Source organism: Lynx rufus, unplaced genomic scaffold (assembly GCF_022079265.1).
Source record: "Lynx rufus isolate CCGP_SWC_20201006 ecotype Redwood Valley unplaced genomic scaffold, mLynRuf1.p SCAF_11, whole genome shotgun sequence".
NCBI classification, from domain to species: domain Eukaryota; kingdom Metazoa; phylum Chordata; class Mammalia; order Carnivora; family Felidae; genus Lynx; species Lynx rufus.
In genome coordinates, this window is record NW_025814825.1 from 26,087,789 (window position 1) to 26,111,448 (window position 23,660).

General features: G+C 38.3%; 1 protein-coding gene across 2 annotated transcripts in view; it reads right to left on the reverse strand.

The window, feature by feature from the left end:
* The window catches only part of WAPL (WAPL cohesin release factor), a 95,324-nt gene that overhangs the window by 63,793 nt on the left and 7,871 nt on the right, over window positions 1-23,660 (reverse strand). For both annotated transcript variants that reach the window (XM_047073065.1, XM_047073064.1), the window contains exon 3: window positions 1,310-2,353. In XM_047073065.1, the coding sequence (XP_046929021.1) occupies window positions 1,310-2,353 (1,044 nt within the window). The remainder of the gene's footprint in view (window positions 1-1,309; window positions 2,354-23,660) is intronic.

Below are 23,660 nucleotides of genomic sequence, written 5' to 3' on the forward strand. Positions count from 1 at the left end.
AAGTAAAGCGATACAGAAAAACTATGTATTTGGTTAAAAATATATAAATATAGGGGCGCCTGGGTGGCTCAGTCGGTTAAGCGTCCGACTTCGGCTCAGGTCATGATCTCACGGTCCGTGAGTTCAAGCCCCGCGTCAGGCTCTGGGCTGACAGCTCGGAGCCTGGAGCCCACTTCGGATTCTGTGTCTCCCTCTCTCTCTGCCCCTCCCCGGTTCATGCTCTGTCTCTCTCTGTCTCAAAAATAAATAAACGTTAAAAAAAAAATTTAAAAAAAAAATAAAAAATAAAAATATATAAATATAGCCCCTGGATCCCAGAGGTTTTTGCTTACTCTTCCTCACTCAACAATCAATCCACTTCACTAAGCCCTTGTCAGGTAGTGACTTAATTATAGCGAAGCTAACCTACTTGTGTTGGTCTCTCACAGTAGAAACTATCAACTCCTTGAGAGCCTCCAGTCATTACTGGCTCTACTATCTTAAGAGACAAATTAAATTTTCACTGGTAAGAGTGAATAAATACTTAACTAGCACTTTTCAATTTTATTAAATCAACTCAAGAGGATGATTTTTAAGATTAACATTTACCTTTTAACTTTAAACTTAAGATTTCTTGACAATGTTTTAAAACATTAGTTTAATTTTGAGCCAACTACAAGTGCTTTTAATCAATTTTAATTTTCTAATATTTCCCTCATTACAAACCATCTATTATCTATGTAGTTCTAAATGTCCAAAATCGGGGCGCCTGGGTGGCGCAGTCGGTTAAGCGTCCGACTTCAGCCAGGTCACGATCTCGCGGTCTGGGAGTTCGAGCCCCGCGTCAGGCTCTGGGCTGATGGCTCGGAGCCTGGAGCCAGTTTCCAATTCTGTGTCTCCCTCTCTCTCTGCCCCTCCCCCGTTCATGCTCTGTCTCTCTCTGTCCCAAAAATAAATAAACGTTGAAAAAAAAAAATTTAAATGTCCAAAATCTACCAAGTCCCCAACTGCATTTGGATTTTCAAAGTTGAAACATCAAGATGTCTAATATCCCTGTACACACACACACTTTAAAATTCTCAAGTGCTAAAGGCAAAATTAAAACACAAAATTAAAAGACCCAATCTATAAATTGATCCTTACAATGTGGAACTTGATTATGAACATTTAAAACACTGTACCTCTGGATAAGGTACAATCTGTGGTTCTAAATAATACTTCTATTAAAATTAAACATAACAAATTAAAATTAAGTCCCTAAGCAGAAACTCAGTAGCTGTTGACCTAAACTTAAAATGCATTTACTTGTAATAATTTTTTTAAGTCTTACCTGCATTATTAGTACTAGACTGACTGTCCTGGGAATTATCACTGTTTTCAGGAGGAGGCTGCAAGGAGGGTGATGGAGCTGTTTTAGTTCTTTTTTTGCTTGTCTTTCTTTCCACTTGACAGTCATCTTCATCATCATCTTCACTTTCACTGAGATCATCAAAGCCAAAATACTTAATTTTGTAATTAGAACTCCCAGAACCTCCTTCATCACCTCCTGTCTCATCATGATCTTCAAAACCAAAAAATTCAAGTTTAACATCCTTTTTGGATTTAGTATTACTAGGTCGAAATCTAGTAGTGGTCTTAGAAGTCGCAATATCTGCCTTTTTTCTTAGACGGCCAGCTTCTCCCAAATCTGCAGGGGTTGATGCAGTGAACTCATCCATGCTACGTTCCATAGTATCCTGTATGGTAACATTACAAACTGACAAGCAAGATGGATGTAAAACAGTGTAATCTCTAGTCCGTCCAACCGTCCCTCTAAAACTGGTCCCAGAACTTACACTGCCTTTCTTTGCCTGATTCAGGCCATCTTTACTTGATTCACTGTTTGCTTTGGCTAAGGCCTGACTGGTGCCGTCCATTAGCTTATCAAAATTTGATGCTCCTTGTGAGGATTTTGCTTTATTCGCCCTACAGTACGTCCTACAGTTGCTTGGCCTAAGAACACTTTGCACAATGTCTTCTTCAATGGCTTCATTTAGATTTTCCAACCGGTTTTTAAAATCTTCATCCTTCATCTCCAAAAGAGGATCACTATCCAAACCTAAAATACAATCTTCTGATCTGATATCTTCAAAATCATTATCCCATTCATACAAACCAGTTCTTACAGATCCCTTGATGGAAGATATTTCTGATGGAGATTCTGACCTTTTTCCAAGTTGGGAGTTCCAAGTATCATTTGTTTCCTTGATTTCATCAGCTTTGTATCCAGAAGCTACTGTTGTTTCTGCATTGGATTTCTTAGTACTGTCTTCAGCATTTTTGTAAATATGGTGACTATTCTTTTCATATTCTTCACTAAAATTCTCCACTTTATCTATAAAAATTAAAAATAAGTCAAGGATAAAAATTTAAGTGGCATCAATGTAAAATTTAACAAATAATGATATCTGGCTAAGAGCACAGAATCAGTCTTGAAATAACTGCAATAAGGTTAAACTGTAAAGAAATTAATGAATGTTTACATATTTGACATTTCCCCTTCCACCTTTTAGTATAGAGCTCTTATGCCTTTTAGTGACCTCTCCCTAGTCATTCAAGTCCCTTAAAATTGTTATCCTTAATTCAAGAGATTTCGACAGCGTTAAGCAACTAGATCAATTCAGAATTAAAGGACTCAGCAAACCTTGGAGATTATTATGGGTTTTTCAAATAAAAATGCTTAAACTAAAATTTATTTAGTAGAATCTAAACAGTGTAACACAATAAATGAAAACATTCCAGCAGTTTATTTCTCTGGTGTAGGGCTGCCCATAAGGTATGCCAGCTCTGTCTAGAAACCCATCTCAGGGTCAGGTTTCTTTCTCTAATTCTGTTTCCATTCTTTCTCCTAACCCTAAAAGCCATACAACTTCAAAGATTGTTTTTCTTAACAGCTGCTCTGGTGCCTAAGTGACTACAGTAGCTATCTATGCATATCCGCAAGTAGTAAATCTTACAGTTACTATTCATTTTGTACTTGGGCAATTCATTTTTACTACCTTTAATTTCTATCATCATAAACATTTTTCGTTAGCCTTTCTAAAAACAAGATGAAAATATGACTCAAACTGGTATTATGATTAATTCTCCCAGAACTTAGCAGTAGAAAAACAACGGCAAAATGTTTATGCCAAACTTATTGTTTATACTTAAAAAGTGCACTTACATTTAAGAAAAGCCAAATTACAGATCCCAATTAACAAACCATCAAATATAGGCAAAGGGATGATTACATGAATTCAATGCACAATTTTTAATACTACCCAATGCTTTAAATCTAATTTAACTTGTTAGATTAATATTTACTTACCTTTAGAAGGGACCTAATACCTGTTTTATTCTTAGATATCTTCCAGCAGAAAGCAAGGAACTATAGTTTCCATAATCTCAGAAGTACCAATCACTAAGCCTAAGATACTGAAAAGTTGAAAATTAAAAGGTGACTCTGACATCTGAGTCAAGCAAAGTCAAGTCTAAATCAAGCCAGAAGAAATACCACCACAGCTTTTACTAACAAGTGGAAAGAGTAGGGGTAGCTGAGTCTGGAGACTTACGTTGCCCTGGTTAAACGAGCTCTTCAGAGCTCAGGCAAGATCCCTAACTTCAGGAGTTTTCCTGAGGGCTTCAATTTCCTCATCTGTTCAGAAGGGAAGTCACTGACCTAGGCTACTTTACAGCCTTACTGAAGGAATTATTTCCTAATGAATACGTTATGGGAGTGCTTAGTATGTTTAGCTTCACAAAGGTCTGTGAGATGTCATTAAATGTATTATCACATCACTTTTGCCACTGCATAGCATTCTACCATCTTAATGCCAAATTTTATGTAGGCTGTTTCTAATTGTTTTATGTAATAAATTATGTAATAAATATCTTTCTGACTAAAAAACAAAGAACAGCATTTACATGAACAATAAATGTCAGTATCCCTATTTGTAAAAACTACTACTTCGGGAAGCACCTGGGTGGCTCAGTCAGTTAAGCATACGACTTTGGCTCAGGTCATGATCTCACAGTTTCTAAGTTCAAGTCCCACATCAGGCTCTATACTGACAGCACAGAACCTGCTTCCGAGCCTCTGTCTCCCTCTCTCTCTCTGCCCCTCCCTCCCCCAAAATAAACAAACATTAAAACAAATAAAATAAAACAAATTAAAAAAGAAAGAAAGAAAGAAAACTACTACTTCAGGGCACCTGGGTGGTTCAGTCAGTTAAGGTTAAGCATCCAACTTCGGCTCAGGTCATGATCTCGAGTTTGAGCCCTATGCTGGTCTCTGTGCTGACAGCTCAGAGCCTGGAGCCTGCTTCTGTGTCTCCCTCTCTCTCTGCCCCTCCTCTGCTCATGCTCTGTCTCTCTCTCTCTCAAAAATAATCAAAACATTAAAAATTAAAAAAGAAACTACTTCAAGTTTCACTTTTATTACTCCCATTTCTCCTAAAATCAGAGAAAATACATGTTGTCATGTTGTGTTACTATTCTTATAAATAAGCCATCTTTCCTATGTCTAACTTTGTTGTGTGCTTATTATATAAATCTACTTTAAGTACAAAGTAATAAAGAGCCCTACAGAAAATATTCTCATTAAAAGTTGTAACTAAAAGTTACATTAGCAAGTATAATCAACTCATCTATTCAATTGTATAGCAAAAACAACCCTACAGATGAATTATTAAAATATATTACCTATTTTTAAATTTCTAAACATACATTACCAACAGAGTTCTGCATAATAAATGCTGTCCAAGTTCTCCACAAGAGTATTCTAATATATAAAATAAACACCTTCCCTTCATCATTTAGCTCTGCAACAAGTATTTACAACTATATCTTTAGAAGAGAGAGCAAGGCTATCTTATCCTAAAATGCAGAACAATTACTTTCAACTGCTTTTCTCCCTCAAATATCCCAGCTTCTCTGTCACATAAACTCATCTGGTATCTTAACACATCAAGTGTTTAAAAAAAAAAAAAAAGTAAATAAATATCAGTTATTTTCTTCCAGAGAAGCTATGCATTACTCTGTTTTAATCTAAATTGACTATATAAATAGAAACATGCTCCTAGCTAAGACAGGTTTAGGAGTTCAATGAACGTGTGCCAATTCTGCCACTTTCTGGCTAAAATGAGGCCTTAAGAAGTTCAGGCTATTTCTTCAGCAAAAAATTAACAAAATATTTCTGAAGGGCAGGTTGAACAGATAAGTATATTTTACAGGTTATACAACATCACATAGATGCAAATTAACACAGCTATTACCACTCTGCCATAATACAGGACGTATTTTTAATAATCTTTTAGCAAGATTTTTCTTAGTGGGCTCTAACCTGTAAGTTCATCAATTCTCCTTTATGCGCCCTGTGTCTACCAGCTTCATGCAAGGAATCCAAAACTACATTCTAAGTCCTACTGTTCCTCAAGCTAAGTGTGAAGACTGGATGTATAGAAAGTTCTTAATTTAAAACTTAGCCCAGCACTATCCGCTATCAGATACTTAATAAATGTCTCTTAACATCACTTGATTTTAACATTTTCTTATTTAAGTAATCTCTAACCCACCATGGGGCTCGAACTCACAAACCCAAGATCAAAAGTTGTACACTCTTCTGACTGAGCCAGCCAGGTGCCCCAACATCACTAGATTCTAGCATCACTAGTTACTCAATCTTTAGTACGTTAGCTAACATATAAAAGAGGGAATTTATCGTAATGAAGGAAACACATGACAAGCATGATGTTAAACAACATAGCTAAGCCAGTAACTAGATGTGCAAAAGTTTGGCAAGCCGTATTATCTCTCTAGGCCTCATACTGCTTATCTAAAACACAGAAAGCAATGGCACATAAAAGATTAATTAAATGCCCACTATTCCCTTGAGGATTCTTAATTTTGAAAGGAAATGGATGATTCCCTTAGCAACAGAAACACAAACATTATCAGTCCTTAAAATACTAGGAGTATACATAGTTTTGTAAAGAAAAATAAATAGGTGGGGTAACAAGTCTTCTATGAATGAAGGATACTCCTTGAAGTATTTAAAAAATTGGTAAGTTTGATCAGAGATTTATGAATGGGTTTCACAGTTTCTTCACATTTTGTGAAACTGTATGAAAATGTGCACACATTTCTCAGGGAGAGTATGCATAGTTTCAGCAAATTTTCAAACTAAAAAATATTTTTACTGGCTTAAAAGAGAGAAGGAGCAAAATATATGCAGGACATCAGTGTATATTGATTGTGGAATTTCAAATCTCTATGGGAAAGATGGATTATTCAATAAAGGTACTGGAATATCTGAGGGAAATAAAGTTGGATTTTTACCTCAAGTATTAAAATATATCCTGGATTAATCAAAGACTTACATACAGAAAATGAAACTATACATATATTATAAAAGAGAATTTTAAAAAATACATTACACTGGAATGGGGAAATTCTCAGATACAAAGCCTATAATCCGTATTAATTTACACAAAATCTAAAATTTCAGCATGTTAAAGTTAAAAGAAACAATAAAATGTGAAAAACCTAACTGCAACTAGTATTACCAAAAAAGAGGTAAATTTCCTTCACTTAACAAGAGTTCTTACCTATCCAGATGCATTAGAGATGTACATATGGGGGTAAATGCAAAGTTTTTAGAATACAGGAGTGTATCTTTAGGACCTCAGGTGGGTTAAGTTTTTTAAACCAGATACAAAAAGCACTAACCATAAAGGAAAAGAAAGAAATTTCACCAAAATTAAATCTGTCCATAAAACAATACTATTTAAGAACTACCAAACTAGAGTGGAGGGTATTGAGACTATATAAAGAATGCATATAACGAATAAAAAGATACCTAATTAAAACATGATCAAGAGACAACTCACTCAAAAAGAAAGGATATTCAATAAACATATAAAATATATTAAAAGATGCCTAATTCATTAGCAAATTAAAACCATAATAAGATACCACAACACAACCATCAAAAGAGCTAAAATTCACAATATCAAGTATTGTGGGGAAGGTAAAGCAGCTTCAACTGGTGGTAGAGGAAACTGAACTTTGGCATTATCTATAAAAACTAAACAGAACACTTATGACACAACAATTTCATTTCAAAGTACTTACCAAATAGATACTCGTGCAAACATACACCAAAAGATGTATTCAGCTGAACCATATGAAATCTCCGTTTTAAAAATAATCAACTAATAGCAATTCCACATGGTTCAGCATAACAGAACTATGCCCATAGCAACATCATTCTCAAACAATGAAATCTAAATATTCATTAACAGGACAGTCAATAAAGTGGTCTGCTCATACAAAGAAATTCTACAGAGTAGTAAAAACCAAACTACATTTCTAGGGCAACAGGGTGGCTCAGTTAGTTAACCCTCTGACTCTTGATTTCAGCTCAGGTCATGATCTCAGGGTTTGTGAGATCGAGCCCTGCATCAGGCTCTGTGCTGACAACACAGAGCCTGCATGGGATTCTCTCTCTCTCTCTCTCTCTCTCTCTCTCTCTGCCCCTCCCCAGCTTGTGCACACAAGCTCTCTCTCAAAATAAATGTTTTCAAAAATGTACATGTCAAATAGACTTACCCTTGAAGCAAGCAGTTTTATTTACACGCATTTACTCTAAAATAAGTATGAAATTAACATAAGTAACAAGGAAACTCACAACTTTGTTTCCTGGTTTTTGCTTTCATACACAATATGAACACCTACCAATAAAGAACAACTTAAAGTATCATACAGCCACATATCTAAATACTATGTAGCTATTTAGAAAGAATGAGGCAGATCTGTGTTATGTAGAGATAAGGTCATTGTTAAGGATGGGATGAGGGACAAGACTTTCCTATCTCTTGAATTGCCTACAGTCTGAGAATAGTCTGTTCATACGCTTAACATAATAAAAACTGCCAAAGATACATATTAAGTACCTTAAAGAGTAACAATGGTATTGCAGTTACCTTTTTTGGAATCCTTATCTTTTAAAGAATTCTATCTATGTATGATATACAATTTCTGGAATTTGTTTCAAAATAAGGGAGACTTTAAAAAGGAGAGTAGATAGGAGCGCACGAGTGGCTCAGGCTCAGCGGTTAAGCATCCAACTTTGGCTCAAGTCATGGTCTTTGGTTCATGAGTTTGAGTCCCTCATTAGGCTCTGCTGACAACTCAGAGGCTGGAGCCTGCTTCAGATTCTGTGTCTCCCTCTCTCTCTGGCCCTCCCCTCCTGGCACTCTGTCTCTCTCAAAAATAAATAAACATTAAAAAAAAAAAGAGTATATAAGAATAAAAATGAAAAGACTGACCATGAATTAATGTTTACTGAAGCTAGATACATACAGATATACACATCTCTGTGTAACTGTATGCTAGTACGTATAGTATGTATATACGTACTAACAACATATATACTTCTTTCACCCTTGTAAGAAAGTGAATATATTTCCTTTCACTTTCACCAAAGCCATCAACACAGATGAGGAAAAACAGGCCCAGCGAGGCTCATGACATGAACAGTTACCAATTAAACAAATGGCCAAAACACCCCATAAAAAGATCCACCCTGAGTTCTATTACATTTTACTACCTTTGGTAGCAGCTAAAAATTGAAATACTAAAGCAGATAAACCATCATAATCCACATTAATAGAAGAGATCCAGATAAAGAAGTTAAACATCTAATGTTTTGGACAAATGTGTATCACATGATTTGCTGAAGGTTAAATTTAAACAAAACCTTTGACTTTTGACAAAGACGACTGTACAGATAAAGAGGCTTTGGAGACGATTACTGACTTAAATACAGGTAACTAGAAAAGTTAATTTGGGCAGTAAGGGGTACCTCCATCATATGCAAGCTGCCTTTAAATATCAGAGTGGTTGTCATGAGAAGAGGGAACAAACGTATTCAATGCGTAAAAATCATTCAATTCACTGAAACTATAAGGACTAATGAGCAAAAATACTAAAGATCAATTAGAACTGTCCAACAACGCGGGGCGCCTGGGTGGTGCAGTCGGTTAAGCGTCCGACTTCAGCCAGGTCACGATCTCGCGCTCCGTGAGTTCGAGCCCCGCATCAGGCTCTGGGCTGATGGCTCGGAGCCTGGAGCCTGTTTCCGATTCTGTGTCTGCCTCTCTCTCTGCCCCTCCCCCGTTCATGCTCTGTCTCTCTCTGTCCCAAAAATAAATAAACGTTGAAAAAAAAAAAAAAGAACTGTCCAACAACGGAATACCTAGGGAAGAAGAGAGTGTACTCCCTTGCCATAAAAGAAGTATTTGATAAAATGGGACTTGATTAAAATCAGTTAACTTCTGCTCTGCAGAAAACACTGTTAAAACAATGCAAAGACAAGCCACAGACTCAAGAGAAAACGTCTGCAATAAATATACTTGATAAAAGACCTTTATATAAAATATATAAAGAACTCTTAAAGTTCAATGAGAAAATAAGCAATCCAATTAAAAATGAGCAAAAAAATGTGAACAGGTATCTGCCAAGAAACTATACTGACATCAAATAAGCACATGAAAAATGCTCATCATTAGTCATTAGGGAAATGCAAAAAGCTAATAATTTCCTTAATATATTAAAAATTCTTGGGTGCCTGAGTGGCTCTCAGTTGGTTAAGTGCCTGACTCTTGATTTCAGCCCAGGTCATGATGAATGACCTCGGTTCATGAGTTCAAGCCCCACATTGGGCCCTGCTTGGGATTCTCTCTCCCCTCTCTCTCTGCCTCCACCACGCTCATGCGCTCTCTCTCAAAGTAAACTTAAAAATTTTTCTTTAATTAAAATAAATTCGTACACATTAGTAAGTCCAACATCTCACACAAACACAAAAAAGCTGGAGACATAGACAATTTATAGAAAAAGAAACAGAAATGAATTAATAACTTATGAAAAGATACTTTATTTCATACACAATTAAAAATCAAAGTACAAAAAAGGGGCACATGGGTGGTTCAGTCAGTTGACCATCTGACTTCAGCTCAGGTCATGATCTCCCAGTTCATGAGTTCCAGCCCCACACTGGGCTCTCTGTCAGGTTGTCAGTGCAGAGCCCGCCTCTGGATTCTCTGTCCCCTCTGCCCCCCCCCCCCGCCCCGTTCCTTCCCTGCCTGCACTCCCCCCCAAAATATATATATATATATATATATATGTTTGATTATTTATGTGTGTATATATATATATATATATATACACACACACACATAAATAATCAAAGTACAAAAAAAAATCAAAGTACAGGGGTGCCTGGCTAGCTGAGTCAGTGGAGCATACAACTCAATCTCAGGGTTGTGAGTTCGAACCCCACATTGGATGTATGGATTACTTAAAAATAAAAAATAATAAATTTTTAAAAATCAAAAACTAAAAAAGTACCCAATGTTATATGTTCATTATTTCTCAATAAAGCTGATGGGGGGGAGGGGAACGAAATAAAACCAGGCTGAAGTATACCTATACTTACTTAGCCCTCAGTATGTGCCTGGTACTGTTATAAATACTTTCTGCCATCTTAATTCATTTGATTTCACAGTAACCTTTTGAGGTAGGTACTACTACCAGTTCATATGCTTTTATCACAATTTCAACACCCAGAAAGCTCTGAAAACTAAGTTTTTTCATAATACATTCTGAAGCAAAACCTGACCTCACCTAAGTGAGGCTATTTAGAGTATCCTACTTAGAAATGTATTTTCTTTTTCTGAACAAACACTGATTAGAATGCTGCCTCAGACTCTGATGGGGTATTGATGTAAAATATACACACTTTCTGTCTGCCAAATTAATCCTGAATTCCAAAACAAATCTGGTCCCAAAGGTTTCAGATAAAGAAATGTGAACCTGCATCCCATTCTGCAGATAAAGGATAACAGACATAAGTTACTGTCTGACAGTCACACAGTTATTAAGTGGTATTTGAAAAATAAAGCAACTTAAAAAGAAAAAAATACCGGAAGCAACCCAAAAGTCTCACATCAACAGAAACCATTTAAGGAATTTATAGCACATACAGAAATGGACATGACCATGCAGCAGCATTTTAAATTAAAAAGGGGGGGCACCTGGGTGGCTCAGCTGGTTAAGCATCCGACTTGGTTTCCGCTCAGGTCATGGTCCTGTGGTTTGCATGTTCAAGCCCCACATCAGTCTCTGCACTAAGTGTGGAGCCTGCTTGGGATTCTCTCTCTCTCTCCTTCTCTCTGTACCTAGCCCCTGCATGTGTGCATGCTTTCTCTCTCTCAAAATAAATAAACTTAAAAAAATAAAATAAAAAGGGAGAGAGGCCAGAAAGAACATTTTTATATACTGCCACAGAATTATCCCCAAAATATATTAAGAGAAAGAGCAAGGTACAAAATGGCATGTTAACATTTGTGAATTTAAATACACACACCCATAACTACTTTTATTGATTCTATGTGCACAGTAGTTGTCAGAAGGATTGAAACAAAAAATAAATGGTCACTACAGGGAGAACTGGGGTGACTGGGGAAAAGGGCTGGGAACCTTTCAACCATTACCATGCACAAATAAATTTTGATTTGAAATTTTTAAAAAGATGTACAAATTCTAAAATGAAAAAAATTAAACTCTCCAAATAAACGGCATTCGTTCCGCTAGGCAAAAAGCCCAAAGTTTTATAGAAGGATAAGGCAAAAAAAAAGGCGCCACACATCTACTTGGAAATTTGACAACATCAACTGAAAATCTGAATGTATACACCCTGGGGCACCTGGGTAGCTCAGTCGGTTGAATGTCTGACTTAGCACAGGTCATGATCTCACAGTTCATGGGTTCAAGCCCCACGCTGGGCTTTGTGCTGACAGTGCAGAGCCTGCTTCAGATTCTGTCTCCCTCTCTCTCTGCCCCTCACCAATTCATGGTCTCTTTCAAAAATAAACATTAAAAAAATTTCTTTTAATGTATACAACATCTTCTACCACTATACTGAGACATTATGCTCAAAAACACAAGTAGGGAGATGTTCAATATAGCAATTATTTGTAATAGCGAAGAACTAGAAATAGTCAAAGTGTCCCTAACAGGCTAATTTTATAGTACACTCATACAATGGAAAACATGGAACTGCTACAAAAGAACAAGTAAATCTGTAAGTATTGATAAGTGTACATCTGAGAGATTTTCCCTTAAGTGTTCTGCAAGACACAATACACTATATATAGAGAGTGTGTATACACGTACACACTCTCTCTCCATATATATATGTATATATACGTATAATATGTATACATGTATTTATATATATGTATCATGCTCCCATTTGTGTGTGCCTGCATGTTTAAGAAACATTGATTCATATGCTAACCATACTGAAGATTGTGAAACGCTATATAAGAAATTGTCAACAGCATTTGCTTCTGTGGAAGGGAATGTATTTTTTTCACCATCAGTCAATAAAAATACGTGGCTATTTATCAGAGGTATCTAAAAAGCCAAAGGAAAAATGGCACATCTTCAGTGGATCAATTTTACTTAAAGATTTGAATGGTAATAGGCATTAAAAAAAAAAAAAAAGCGCTTTAACTGGTAATTTAAGACATCTTTATATTTTGGGAAGGGAAACAACCAAAAATGAACTACTGGGGCACCTCATCAAAATAAAAAGCTTCTGCACAACAAAGGGAACAATCAGCAAAACTAAAAGGCAACCAACAGAATGGGATAAGGTATTTACAAATGACATATCAGATAAAGGGTTAGTATACAAAATCTATAGAAAAAATCAAACTCAATATCCAAAAAACAATGCAGTGAAGACATGGGCAAAAGACATGAATAGACACTTCTCCAAAGACATGGCCAACCAACACATGAAAAAACGCTCAACATCACTCATCATCAGGGAAATACAAATTAAAACAACAATGAGATACCACTTCACACCAGTCAGAATGGCTAAAATAAACAACACAGGCAACAACAGATGTTGGTGAGGATGCAGAGAAAGATCTCTTTTGCACTGCTGGTGGAAACACAAACTGGTGCAGCCACTCTGGAAAACAGTATAGAGATCCCTCAAAAAATTAAAAATAGAACTACCCTACGACCCAGCAATTACACTACTAGGTATTTATCCAAGGAATACAGGTGTGCTGTTTCAAAGGAGCACATGCACCCCAATGTTCATAGCAGCTGACAATAGCCAAAGTATGGAAAGAGCCCAAACATCCATCAATGGATGAACGGATAAAGAAGATATGGTATATATCTACAATGGAGTATTACTCAACAACCAAAAAGAATGAAATCTTGCCATTTGCAACTACGTGGATGGAACTAGAGGGTATCATACTGAGCGAAATTAGCCAGTCAGAGAAAGACAAGTATCATATGACTTCACTCATATGAGGAATTTAAGATACAAAACAGATGAACATAAGGGAAGGGAAGCAGAAGTAATATTAAAACAAGGAGGGGGGCAAAACATAAGAGACTCTTAAATACAGAGAACTGAGGCTTGCTGGAGGGGTTACGGGTAGGGAATGGGCTAAATGGGTAAGGGGCACTGGGGGGGACACTTGTTGGGATGAGCACTGGGTGTTGTACATAGGGGATGAATCACTGGAATCTACTCCTGAAATCATTATAGCACTATATGCTAACTTGGATGTAAATTAAAAAATAAATAAATTTAAAAATAATAAAAAGTTTTTAAAAAAACAAGAAAAAGACATCTTTATATTTTATAAAGTATACCAAAAGACCAAAGTTACATGTAATTTAAAAGATAAAGCCATAAAAAAAAAAAAAGATAAAACAGTAAATATCAAACAGCTTTCAAAAGTGCTACTCAGCTGGGCCCACTACACAGATAGTCCAAATCACAGAGCAGTACTGGTCAATTTAACGTTCCCACATGCCCCATCAACATTACCTATGGAAAGCCTTAACTATGACAACCTACCAGCAAGTAAGGAGCTTGTTCACTCCAGTGGCTTTTTTTTTTTTTTTAATGTTTGTTTATTTTTCAGAGAGACGGAGACAGAGCTCCAGCGGGGGAGCAACAGAGAGACAGAGAGACAGAGAGAGGGGGAGGGGGAGGGGGAGGGGGACGGGAGGGGAGGGGGAGGGGGAGGGCGAGGGGGAGGGGGAGAGAGAGGGGGAGGGGGAGAGAGAGGGGGAGGGGGAGGGGGAGGGGGAGGGGGAGGGGGAGAGGGAATCTGAAGCAGGCTCCAGGCTCTGCGCTGTCAGCACAGAGTCTGACTGCGGAAATCAAACCCACAAGCAGTGAGATCATGACCTGAGCTGAAGTCTGACGCTTAACTGACTGAGCCAACCAGATGCCCCTGCTCCCATGGCTCCTGCTCAAGATACCCATCTCTGCCTACCTACCAGGAGACAGGAAACATACCCCAGTCACTCCTCGACCAGTGCACCTACCTTCCAAGTGGCAATTAACTCTTCAAATTAATACAGAGACACCCAGAACTACGCTAAAACTTTTCAAAACATATATAGGCACAATTGAGGTTTAAAGATATTCATTTCTGGGGCGCCTGGGTAAGTCAGTTGGTTGAGCATCCAACTTCAGCTCAGGTCATGATCTTGATATTCATGGGTTCAAGCCCCATATCCAGCTCTCTGCTGACAGCATAAGCCTGCTTTGGATCCTCTGTTCCCCTCTGCCACTTCCCCACCCTTGCCGTGCATGCACACACACACAAATACATACATACATACATACACACACACACACACCCCTCTCTCTCTCTCTCAAAAATAAACGTTTAAAAAAAAAAAAAAAAAGAAAGAAAATTCATTTCTAAATTCTCAATTCCACATGTACTCTGGTCCAAAATCTGAAGTGCCAACCCACCTGGGATTTAATCATTCTCCCACATTATAAATAATGGCATATTGCTCACCCATTCCTAATCTTACTGTGATATATTGCTCCAATTCTGGCATAACCTATAAAAAAATAATATGATAGATTACCGGCTTCTGTGCTTACTACGTGAGTAACTCTAATGTATGGGTAACATCCTTTGCATGTCAGGCAGTTTCCAATTATTGCTTTCAAATAGAAACTGCTGTAACAACTCTTCCCCTTACTTTTGTCACTATGCTTTCTCAATATTTACATGTATTAAGAAACAAGAATAGACTGATACCAAAGCTTTTTATTATCTAAGCAATGACATTCATACACATGCACTAATTGGAAAAAGTCCTGCCCATCAAGATGTACATTTCCAATAAATTCCAAAATTTCAATAAATTTTGCCTTTAAAATGTATAGTATTCATAGTTGACCAACCATGCACTAATAACTGTACTCCTAACAATCTAGAAGAATTTTTAAATTTAAACATACATACATATTCCTGTACAAAGAATTATGAAAAGGATGAATTATTAAATAAACATAAATACGTGCATTAGGATAAAATTCTGAAGGCAAGTGGAATAGAAATACAAGCATCCGACTCCTGATTTCAGCTCAGGTCATGATCTCAGGGTTCATGGGATCAAGCCCCGCGTCAGGCTCTATGCTGACAGTATGGAGCCTACTTAGGATTCTCTCTCCCTCTGTTCCCCTCACCAGCCCCTGCCACGTGGATGATCTCTCAAAATAAGTAAATAAAGTTAAAAAAAAAATACAATTTCAAAAAGATAAAGGGGCACTGTAAATCTTCTGGCTGTGAAAGAACCTGTTTTTTAATATTTGAAAGTGAACAGCAAATAACTACAACATTGCCAAGTAAGAAGGCAATTATGATAAAAGACAGGAGAGCAGTCATTCTGGGGGTGAAGAAAGGGACAGATGGAAGAGATTCTAGAGTGGTTGCCAAAATTCTATTTCTTTTTTTTTTTAATTTTTTTTTTCAACTTTTTTTTATTTATTTTTGGGACAGAGAGAGACAGAGCATGAATTGGGGAGGGGCAGAGAGAGAGGGAGACACAGAATCGGAAACAGGCTCCAGGCTCCGAGCCATCTGCCCAGAGCCTGAAGCGGGGCTCGAACTCACGGACCGCGAGATCGTGACCTGGCTGAAGTCGGACGCTTAACCGACTGCGCCACCCAGGCGCCCCCAAAATTCTATTTCTTAATGTGGGTGGTGGTTATAAGCATGTTGCTCTTATAAATAATTCATTAAACCAAACAGGTATTTCTATATATTGTATTGTATGGTTTTCTGTATCTGTGTTTTTATAATAAAACGGTCAAAAAAAATCACAGATACTTAAATGTTTTATTTTAAAACATCAATATTCATAGGAAATTCTTTTTTTTTTTTTTACAGGAAATTATATCTTTTGCAAGCATTTAAATTTGAGATCAATATTTTCATAACCTAGGTACTTACCCAAGAGAAATGAGGAAATATGTCTAACAAAAATCTAAATGTGAATGTTTATGGCAGCTTCATTCATAATTGCCCAAAACTGAAAACAATCCAAATGTCCTTCAACTAAAGAAAGAATTTGGGCATATATAGAATGGAGTATTACTCAGCAATTAAAAAGGAATGAACTACTGTTACATGGAATACTCTTAAAAGCATTATGCTAAATGAAAGCCAGACTGATTAGACTACATACTACATGATCCCAGGTGTATGACATTTTGGAAAAGATAAAAACTATAGGGACAGAAAAGAGATCAGTGGATGCTAGGGGTTGGAGGTGAGACAAGAGATTGACCAAAAAGGAGCATGAAGGAACTTTTGAGATAACAGAAATATTCTATATCTTGATAGTAATTAATTATACACATTTTCATAGAACTATATGGGTTTGTTTTTAAAATACTACACCAGGTATATTCCACTTGTCCTTCCAGATCCACTCACCATCCTAATCTCAGCCCCAGGAGGCTGATCTATATCAAAAAGTTTCCTTCCTTCTTCCACTGGGTTTTACCCATTAGGAGCCCCAGCAGGATGAATGGAGGAACTTTAGGTTCAGGTATACCACCCCGCCCCACCCCCCCACCTCTCCACCCCCATCCCCTCTCCCTCCCACCAGCACTTTCCTTATTAGGCCTCTCAACAAAAGGATACTGCTCCCTTAAGGTGGCTTCCTCTATACAGCTCAGATAATCCCCCTGTCTCTGAAAATGGGTGATAATAGCTTCGCTGCTTGCTAACCAAGGCTAGGGCACCTTGTGATTTCCTTAACATTTTCCCCACAACTATGTAAATAGTCCCTTTATAAATACACTTTCTTGGTATTAGCCTAATTGGGGCATGCCACCTATTTCCAGCTGAGATCTTGACTGATAAGACTCAAACTTAAAAAAATATATAGGGGATATATGAAGCAGGGACAGTTTTCAAACACTTTTCGGACAATGAGTGAATGAACAAAGAAGGTTTGAAAACTGCCATCAGAGAATTTGGTTCTAAAGACACCATGCTTCTCATCTGTTTCTCTGGGTCATGATCCAAAATGTAAATTCATCTTGTCATCTACCTTCTCCCAAACACTTTAATACTCAAAACGTATCCGTACTTCTTTCCAATCTCAAAATCCAACAACCAACTGCCATCACCACCCAAACCCTTAAGTCTAAATCACGCAGGACTCAGTGATCAGCACACTCACGTATACCTGGGGGTTCATTCCCTCTACCACTTCCGGGCCCTAGCTGAACCCTGACTACATACGTATGCCTCTTACCCTGCAGCCCCTTTCAGTATCTGAGAGTAGGATGCTTTGGGGTCACTAGTATGCTGACTCTCCAGAGACTTTTTATAAAACTATTCCTACTCCACCCTCTTATAAAAGCCCATCCTTTTGAGGCTTGTGTCACTTAGCTAGTTACCCTCTAATTTTTCCCAAACTCGTCATTTAACAACCTCTTATTCCTCATTTAAGGGTTTTGCATAGGATTTATAACCTATCCCTCATGCCAGTCTTGCTAGCATCCTGAATTCCATCAAATCCCAATCCCCTGACCTCACAGTTCTTTAAGCTTCTCCCAAAGACAGTCTTCTACATTCCAGCTCAGCCACCAGTTCTCAGTTTCACCCAGAAACTTGTCATGTCCTAGAAGGCTGCACCTCTTAAATATTAAAATCTAGTAACTCACTTCTCAATCACAACCTACCAACTATCCAACCTGTTCCAGTAACCCCATTCCTGACTTTTATTTAACAAGACTCTCAGGGGGCGCCTGGGTGGCTCAGTTGGTTGAGTGGCCGACTTCAGCTCAGGTCATGATCTCACGGTCCGTGAGTTCAAGCCCTGCGTCGGGCTCTGTGCTGGCAGCTGGGAGCCTGGAGCCTGCTTTGGATCCTGTGTCTCCCTGTCTCTCTGCTCCTCCCCTGCTTGTGCTCTGTCTCTCTCAAAAATAAATAAATGTTGGAAGAATTAAAAAAAAAAAAAAATAAGACTCAGTATACTGACCTCTCTTCTTTCCTTTCTCCTATCCACCAGCCTTGTCCAACTCCTAAACGTTTTAAATTTCACAATCATTTCACTCACTCTGGACAATACCCTAAATTCTTTCTTCTCTACCTGTTCACACCACATCTTGTCAGACAAAAATGACAATCCAGGAAAATTCTAATTTTCCTATCTAATATTCTACGTTCTGTGCAGGTTCTGGCTAACAGGGCCTTCTAAAGCAGCGGGGGGGGGGGGGGGGGCGTGTTTGCACTCACAGTGAGGTAAGTGACCATAAGTTTTTAATGATACAGACTTCACTAAGGCTTCATTGACGTCCAGAAATTCTCTCTATACAGCTCCTACTTCCATTTTCTGCAACACCTGTTTGAACCCTTTATCCCTCCACTCTAGCCCCCACATTTCCTTGCCCTTATCTTCCTTTCAGGGATAATCTCTTCTATCATTTCATGGGGGAAAATAATGTCTTCATCCATAAAACCACTCTATCTTCCATCCTTTCACTAAGCTCACATTCTCATCCATCTTTCCTCCTACCCAGGAAACATGGTTCCCTTCTTCCAAGACCAATCTCCCCACCTTGTGCTTTGAATCCTATGCTCTAAGGCTCTACTTTGCAATCAAACCTTCCAGAAACCATCATCACCTCATAACTTTTCAGAACCTCTCTTCTCCCCTTCAAATATCTTTAATAAGTTGTGTACACTTGCTACTCCCATATCCTGTGTACTCACTACTCAGACTGTTCCAACCCAAGCTGCACACTCCAATGCCAATTCTGCAGTCCTCATTCTTGTTGATTTTGCAAGTAGCATTCCAATTCAGTTGATCCTTCATGAACACCTTTCTACTGGCTTCTATAAAATACCACTGGCTCAATTTTCCTACTGGTGCTCTAGCTGCCTCTATTCAATTTTCTAATCTAGTTTTTTTTTTTCTTCTTCTCTCCATCAATTAAGTATAACAAGTTCTTCATAGTTCAGTGCTTTCTCCTCTTACATTCTCCTTAATGACTTCATCTAATCCTATAATTTCAAGTAACATTTACATGCTGAATCTCAAATTTATCATCTCCAACCAAGTCTTATCTACGTTCATACCGGCATACCCTATGCCTCACAAATGTCTCAAATCCAATGTGCCCAAACCTACACTGATGAACCTGCCCTCAAAACATCCCCTTATCTTGGGGCACCTGGGTGGCTCAGTCAGTTAAGGTCTGACTTCGGCTCCGGTCATGATCTCACAGTTGGTGAGTCTGAGCCCCGTGTCTGGTTCTGTGCTGACAGCTCGGAGCCTGGAACCTGCTTCAGATTCTGTTTCCCACCCCCCCGCCCCTCCCCCATTCGCACTCTGTCTCTCTCTCTCTCTCAAAAATAATAAACATTAAAAAAGTCCCCTTATCTCAATACCACCATCTGCTCACATGTTCACATTAGATAACTGAGAGACATTCTTAATGTCTCCTTCTTCCTCACTGTCCATGCCACTAAGCTCTGCTACTTTCATGCTTGCTCAGTGTAGCAGTAGGCCCCAACTTAAGGGTCAGCTTTGGGGGACCTGGGGGGCTCAGTTGGTTAAGCATCTGACTCTTGATCTTGGCTCAGGTCAGGTCTCACGGTTAATAAGATCGAGCCCCATGTCAGGCTCTGTGCCGACAGCATAGAGCCTGCTTGAAATTCTCTTTCCCTCTCTCTGCTCCTCACCCACTCTCACTCTCTCTCAAAAAAAACGAGTAAACTTGAAAAAAAAAAGTTGAAACACTGTTACAAAATTTTCAAGAAGTCAGCTTTGCCCCATCCCTCACTCAGACCATACACTCTTAAAGGACCCCACATTTTTCTTTTCTTTTTTTTTAAAGTTTATTTATGTAATCTCTACACCCAATTTGGGGCTTAAACTCACAGCCCTGAGATCAAGAGTCCCATGCTCTTCCGACTGGACCAGCCAGGCACCCCAGATCCTATTATTTTTCTGTAATTTTCAGCACACCACTTCTCTATTCAATCTCTGTCTTGCCCACTAGAATGTGAATAAGGCAAAATCTTGTTCATTGACATACATGAGCATTCAGTATACACAGGACACTAAAATAATAGCTGAATGGCTGGAAGGAAAGCACCCCCCAGACTTTCCTATGAACAAATTCATCCTCCTCTACCATCAGCGCTCTGGAAAAGTTGAGGACTGTTTCCTGGAGTCAAAGATTGGGCAAGAAAAATGTGTGAATCACCTGGCTCTAAATTCTAAAAATATGGAATGCATATGGAAAATCTCTGAAAAGCATCAAGTGTTGTACAAATGTGTTGTCACTGTTTTAAAAGCAGTTATTACCAGCAGAAATCAGTAACTCCATTCCCAGAGGGCATGGACTATGCTTACAGTTTCTACATACTACCTCCTATGGCTGGTATTCAACCTGGATCCGAGAAGAAACTTGTCAGTGGTCACGTGCACTTTTGTTATTGCTCAGACCTTGAAAATAATCCTCCTTTTGGGCGCCTGGGTGGCTCAGTTCATGATCAGGTCATGATCTCGTGGTTCATGAGTTCGAGCCCCACGTCAGGCTCCGTGCTGACAGCTCGGAGCCTGAAGTCTGCTTCCGATTCTGTGTCTCCCTCTCTCTCTCTGCCCCTCCCTTGCTCATACTTTGTCTCTCAAAAATAAGTAAATGTTAAAAAAAAAAAAAAATTTTCCTAAAAAGAAAATAATCCTTTTACTAAGAAAATATTTTACAAGAAATTAAAGTTCTGGGGCACATGGCTGGCTCAGTCAGAAAAGCATGTGCCTCAATCTCAGGGTTGTGAGTTCAAGTCCTATGATGGGTGTAGAGATTACTAAAAAAAAGTAAACTTTAAAAGAAATTAAAATTCCACTCATAAACAAAATTTAAAATTACAGTGTCTTTCAGAATTTGCATACTAAATTTCCATTTGTATAATACATATCGCAAAAAATGAAAAAAGTAGAAAATACTTATTACTTGTAAAAATAAGATCAGTTTTATTTGCTAAGTATTATAATTACTTAGGCCACATTTCTTTTAAGTTTGTTTATTTATTTATTTAGAAACAGCAAAAGCAGGGGAGGGGCAGAGAGGGAGGGAGGGAGGGAGACCCTCAAGCAGAATCTGAGCTGTCAGCATACAGCCCCACACAGGGCTCAATCTCATAAACTATGAGATCATGACTTGAGCTGAAATCAAAAGTCAGACACTTAAAGGACTGAGCCACCCAGGCACCCCAGGCCACAATTTTTATTGAAAAGAAAATTATTCAGGGTCACCTGGTGGTTCAGTTGGCTGAACAACTGACTCTTGATTTCGGCTTAGGTCAAAAGGTGCTTGGGATTCTCTTTCCCCTCCCCTGCTTGCTCATAAGTGTGCTCTCCTCTCAAGATAAATAAATATTTTTTTAAAAAAGAAAATTATTTAAATAGAGGCAAGAGGGAATCTAGAATGTGTTCCTATCAATTATCTCCAATGCCAAGATAAAACTAAAACTGTACAGTGACACTGTTATTTTTTTTTAATATACGAAATTTATTGTCAAATTGGTTTCCATACAACACCCAGTGCTCATCCCAAAAGATGCCCTCTTCAATACCCATCACCTACCCTCCCCTTCCTCCCACCCCCTATCAGCCCTCAGTTTGTTCTCAGTTTTTAAGAGTCTCTTATGCTTTGGCTCTCTCCCACTCTAACCTCTTTGTTTTTTGTTTTTTTCTTTTCCCTTCCCTTCCCCCATGGGTTTCTGTTAAGTTTCTCAGGATCCACATAAGAGTGAAACCATATGGTATGTGTCTTTCTCTGTATGGCTTATTTCACTTAGCATCACACTCTCCAGTTCCATCCACGTTGCTACAAAGGGCCATATTTCATTCTTTCTCATTGCCACGTAGTATTCCATTGTGTATATAAACCACAATTTCTTTATCCATTCATCAGTTGATAGACATTTAGGCTCTTTCCACAATTTGGCTATTGCTGAGAGTGCTGCTATAAACATTGGGGTACAAGTGCCCCTATGCATCAGTACTCCTGTATCCCTTGGGTAAATTCCTAGCAGTGCTACTGCTGGGTCATAGGTTAGGTCTATTTTTAATTTTCTGAGGAACCTCCACACTGTTTTCCAGAGTGGCTGCACCAGTTTGCATTCCCACCAACAGGTGACACTGTTATTTTAAATGTAAGCCTCTAAATATGATAAAATTAAGTTCATTCACATCAGAATACAGAAGAGAACACTTTGTTTCTTGAATCTTCTACTAGTAATCTAAGTTATTCACTGAACTGTGATTTACCCTCTATAAAATGGAAACAAAGCCTGACTTACATAGTTCTGATTAAGAATCAATTGATATATAAGATATAAGAGCTCAACACAAAAGTAGGAACTACATAAATAATCGGTCTCATTACTTCCCTTAAAAGAATTTTAGGTCTGACATATACATTCTAAACAACAAATATGTCCAATACCTAAATGAGGGTTAGGAGCTCTTGGTGATGCTACACTTTCAGAATTCTTTACTAATTCTCATTAGTGGTACCTGAGTGGCTCAGTCAGTTCAGTGTCTGACTTTGGTTCAGGTCATGATCTCACAGTTAGTGAGTTTGAGCCCCGTGTCGGGCTTTGTGCTGACAGCTCAGAGTCTGCAGCCTGCTTCAGATTCTGTGTCTCCCTCTCTCCCTGCCCCTTCCCTGCTCGCTCACTCGATCTCTCTCTCAAAAATAAATAGACATTAAAAATTAAAAAAAAAAAAAAAACACCCTCATTAATCATCTGTACTTTATCCAATGTGCAGATGAAAATCTCATCTCACCTCACAAGTTCCTGGGCTACTTTAAGTTTTCAGGAATAGAACAATTTATTTCCCTTTCCTAAAATCATCTTCAGGGGTGGCTCAGTCAGTTAAGGGTCTGACTTAGGCTAGGCCATGATATCACGATTTGTGAGTTCGAGCCTTGTGACAGGCTCTGACAGCTCAGAGCCTGGAGACTGCTTCGGATTCTGTGTCTCCCTCTCCCTGCCCCTCCCCCGCTCGTTCTCTCTCCCCCCTCCCTCTCTCAAAAATAAACATTCAAAAAATAATAATCATCTTCGGTTCCAAATCAAAGTTCTTAAATTGCTGACAATAATATCCTTAACACACAAACACTTAGTACAGCTTTAAGCAAATGGAAAAAATGCATTGGCTACAAAACCAGTCATGCAAATTAAGAGCCTATGCAGTAGTTATCTCAATATTTG